At 44.7% G+C, this 3,449-nt stretch overlaps 1 protein-coding gene across 1 annotated transcript in view; it reads right to left on the bottom strand.

Annotated features, from left to right (window-relative positions):
* Positions 1-1,519: 1,519 nt before the first annotated feature.
* The window catches only part of LOC108749306 (irregular chiasm C-roughest protein-like), a 47,629-nt gene continuing 45,699 nt past the window's right edge, over positions 1,520-3,449 (bottom strand). Inside the window, exons 12-13 of the mRNA XM_018487907.1 lie at positions 3,204-3,296; positions 1,520-3,116 (exon numbers count right to left, since the gene is read on the bottom strand). Of these exons, the coding sequence (XP_018343409.1) occupies positions 2,364-3,116; positions 3,204-3,296 (846 nt within the window). The 3' untranslated portion in view covers positions 1,520-2,363. The remainder of the gene's footprint in view (positions 3,117-3,203; positions 3,297-3,449) is intronic.

Here is a 3,449-nt window from a genome sequence, read left to right as displayed (position 1 = left end):
ATATATATATATATAATCTGAAAATTAAATTCACTTGTCAATCTTACTGTCAAACATACTTTTTAAATCGTACGTATTATCTCATTTGGAAAAAAAGGAATATACAGAATGTCCTAAAATTTGCGACTCAAAATACCACAGAAAAGTTCTCCAAAAATTGAAAATTAAAAATAAAAAAGTTAATTTTATTTTAAACGATAATTTTTAGGTACACAAGGACTTAAATGGTTAACAGTTACATTTAGATGATCAAATGTGCATTAATGTGCGATAGTATTAGTGAACTTTAGCGTGTTCACTAATACTAACAAATGACCATTTAAATGTACTCTATAATTGGCCACATTAAAATTCTTATATCTCAGAAACTATTCAAAATAAAAATTTACAAATGACTTTTTCACTTAATTTTTAAAACTTTTTCGTTATAGTATCTTAAGTTGCGAATTTTGGGTCACTACATATGAAAGAATTAGTTAAAAATGATATTAGAATTTTAGAAAAATAAGAAACGAATTTATCGAGTCATCCCCGAATCTCTTTCTGCGTCTTCCGATCCTCGGTGACGAACCTCAGCGCGTCGCAGTGAAAAGGACAAATGCTATGGAAAAGATGGAAACATAATGCGTTACGAGAGAATAAAGTTGGAGCGCGGATCTAGTCGCGCGTCTTCGTCATCTTCTTTTTGGAAAAAAATGCGCGACGAAACCGCGAAGGACATCGCGTCGTTTCGTATTTCCCGTTACATTCCCCATACGTATATAATAATTATTTATCAATAATTATTTACATAAAGCCGTCCCATCCCGCGCGAACGAGCTTATTTCAAATAGAATTCGCTTTCACGTAGTGCCATCAAACTATATATAGGCCCTATGCTCATATTGACAACAGGTGTATAATATATTTATATATGTATACCTAATGATTTTTCGCTATCTATCTTACAAATGCGAGCAGCCGCAAAACACGCGGTGCCGATTTTCCTTCGCGCGTACTCGCGCATACTAATTACCTGTCCGTCGCACGTGGAACTTGAGGCCGGAAGAAACGCGAAGCCACGAGAACTTGTCGCGATCTATCATCGCTACGAAAGCCACGTGGCCGCCGCGGCGTCGTCGTTAATCCTTAACGTGCGCCCTTAAGTCCGTGGATGTTGCACGAGCACATCTCTTATAAGCTAATCTCTCATTTATTTTTTTTTTTCCTACAAATACAAAAAGGCAGCGCGATACAGTGAACATCGGAGTGGCAGCCGAGATATTTTCCATTTTACGGTAGGTTGGCGCTTGACATTCGGATTCAACTGTACTACAACGTGTATAACGCGAATATCTCGAGTATTTTATTGAAGAAGCTATTAGTAGACACAGAGGCAAAAAAAAAAAAGTAAATTTTGTAGTTTCGATCGAAAAAAATCTCTTTATCATATTTTTATATTTAAATTTCGTAAAATATATTAAAAAATTGACAAGTGTGAGAAGTACGTCATTATAAATATTAACTGATATCGTCGAGAGAGGTTTAGACGTAAAATGGTAGCTACGAAATAGTAATAACTACTCTCGTTGTTGCGGTCTCGCTAATAAGGGCAGTGTCAGATAGAATTGGCGCGCTGTAAATGTCAAGCGTGAACCCAGCTCCGGCTTACGAATCACCGGGAAAGCGGCTTCTATGATAAAGCTTTCAACCTCGAGGAGAGAACCCTCGAGGTTTCGTGAAAATAACCGTGTCGTCGGTCACGAGCGACGTGTTTCCCCGGTATTCGGCTACCACCGCGACAGCAACAATTCGCGACGTGATTCGTTCGGACCTTCCGTCTCCCATCGCTTTTCCGCTCGAGCGAGTCTTATTAAACGCTTATTATATAGAAGATCTAAAGTACGTCAATAGAAGATTGTCGATACCGAGTGGTCTGTTTTCGCCACCGACCGAAGAGAGTACCTTCGATCCACGAACCCAACCAACATCGTCCCTCCCTCCTCTCTCTTCTCGTACTCACGAACATCCTCCGAGCACTACTCACGGCGCTCTTCGTCGTCCTAAATCTAATCTTATTGACCCAAAAGGAGAGTTCCCTTCGATATCGGCGTCCCTTTCGCACCGGCCGTCTCTTCAGCATGCGTTGCGTCGTTCCACCATCGCGCAGCGAGATAGTTTGATTTCAATTGAAGTGCAGTTCCTATCGTAAGCGTATCATTAACACGAACGAGTCGCTTTCATGACGTTCTCACGTCAACACCTTCCCTCCTTCAACCGGAGAGAGTCTCCGATTTATCTCGATTCTCTCGAGTGTCCCACGTTCCTCCGCAACCCTCCTGCTGAGATGGACGAATCTCGGCACAAAGCCGATCCTGTCCGCGTTAAACGACGGTGGAGGATGTCCTTCGGTCGTTACTCGATGACGCTCCAGGCAGACTCCACGCTTCGAACGTTTCCCGCGCGCCCATCCAGTCGACACTTTCGGGAACGTCGAATTCCATTTCTTGATAAGTGTCCGCAGTTCCATCTCGAACGCGTCCGGAGACTGGCTTCAGAATGTTGATCGTGCTTTGCGCCGTTCCTCCATAATCTCGTCTCTTTGTTAGCAATCTCGTTGTGACGTTCGGTTGCGTTTTCCTTAAAGTCAAGTCCGATTCCCACGGGCTGCTCGAGGAGGACCTGGACCAAGTTCTAGATGCGTCGATCGAACTCTCGCGTCCATCTCGATAGTGATGATGATGATGATGATAACGATGATGCCAGATTCTCTCGTTGATTCGCTTACCGATCTCGTACTGTACGTTCGAGTGACGTTGCCGCACGAGTTGTTGATGATCTCTGCTGGCCCTTTGCAACTGCCGAAGCACCAGTTCGATATGTTTCAGCGCCTCGCCATTCTCAGCCATTCGTTGCGCTCGGTCCGCGACCCCGCCGTGACCTCTGCTGCCCCGGCTGCCCTGCGACCTTCGTTCTACAAGTCGCTCGTATTCCGCTCTATAACGTTCCGTGTCGTGAGCGTGACGGGTCTGGTTGTAACGACATTGACTCTGTTCCGATGCATCAACGAGACGTCGTGCGTCGCGCGTCGTCGATCTCAACGTCGCCGGGCGCGGACCGAGCGAGTGGCGGGACGTCTCGAGGGCACGGCCGAGTTCGAAGGTGGTTTCAGTTAGGCCCGAGTATCGACGGTTCTAATTCGGATAGATCCCCTGGCCTCATACGTGCGTCGCTAACGTGCCCACCGCGGATGTGCGCTTCACCGTCGCCATGGCCCCGTTTGGACCGCCGGTGATGTAATGCGCTGACAATGGAGCCTGCAAAACAAAAAGGAACGCGATATCCTGAGTCACGTTATCGCATTTAATCTCGGCTGTTAAATCCTACAGACGCTACTTCGCTTCTAATCGTGATATGTTTTCTCTACGTTAAATTTAAAAAGATACACAGCTTCTTTAAATATTTAATCT

The sequence above is a fragment of the Trachymyrmex septentrionalis genome, unplaced genomic scaffold (assembly GCF_001594115.1).
Source record: "Trachymyrmex septentrionalis isolate Tsep2-gDNA-1 unplaced genomic scaffold, Tsep1.0 scaffold29, whole genome shotgun sequence".
Lineage (NCBI taxonomy): Eukaryota > Metazoa > Arthropoda > Insecta > Hymenoptera > Formicidae > Trachymyrmex > Trachymyrmex septentrionalis.
This window is presented reverse-complemented; position numbering and strand designations above follow the sequence as displayed.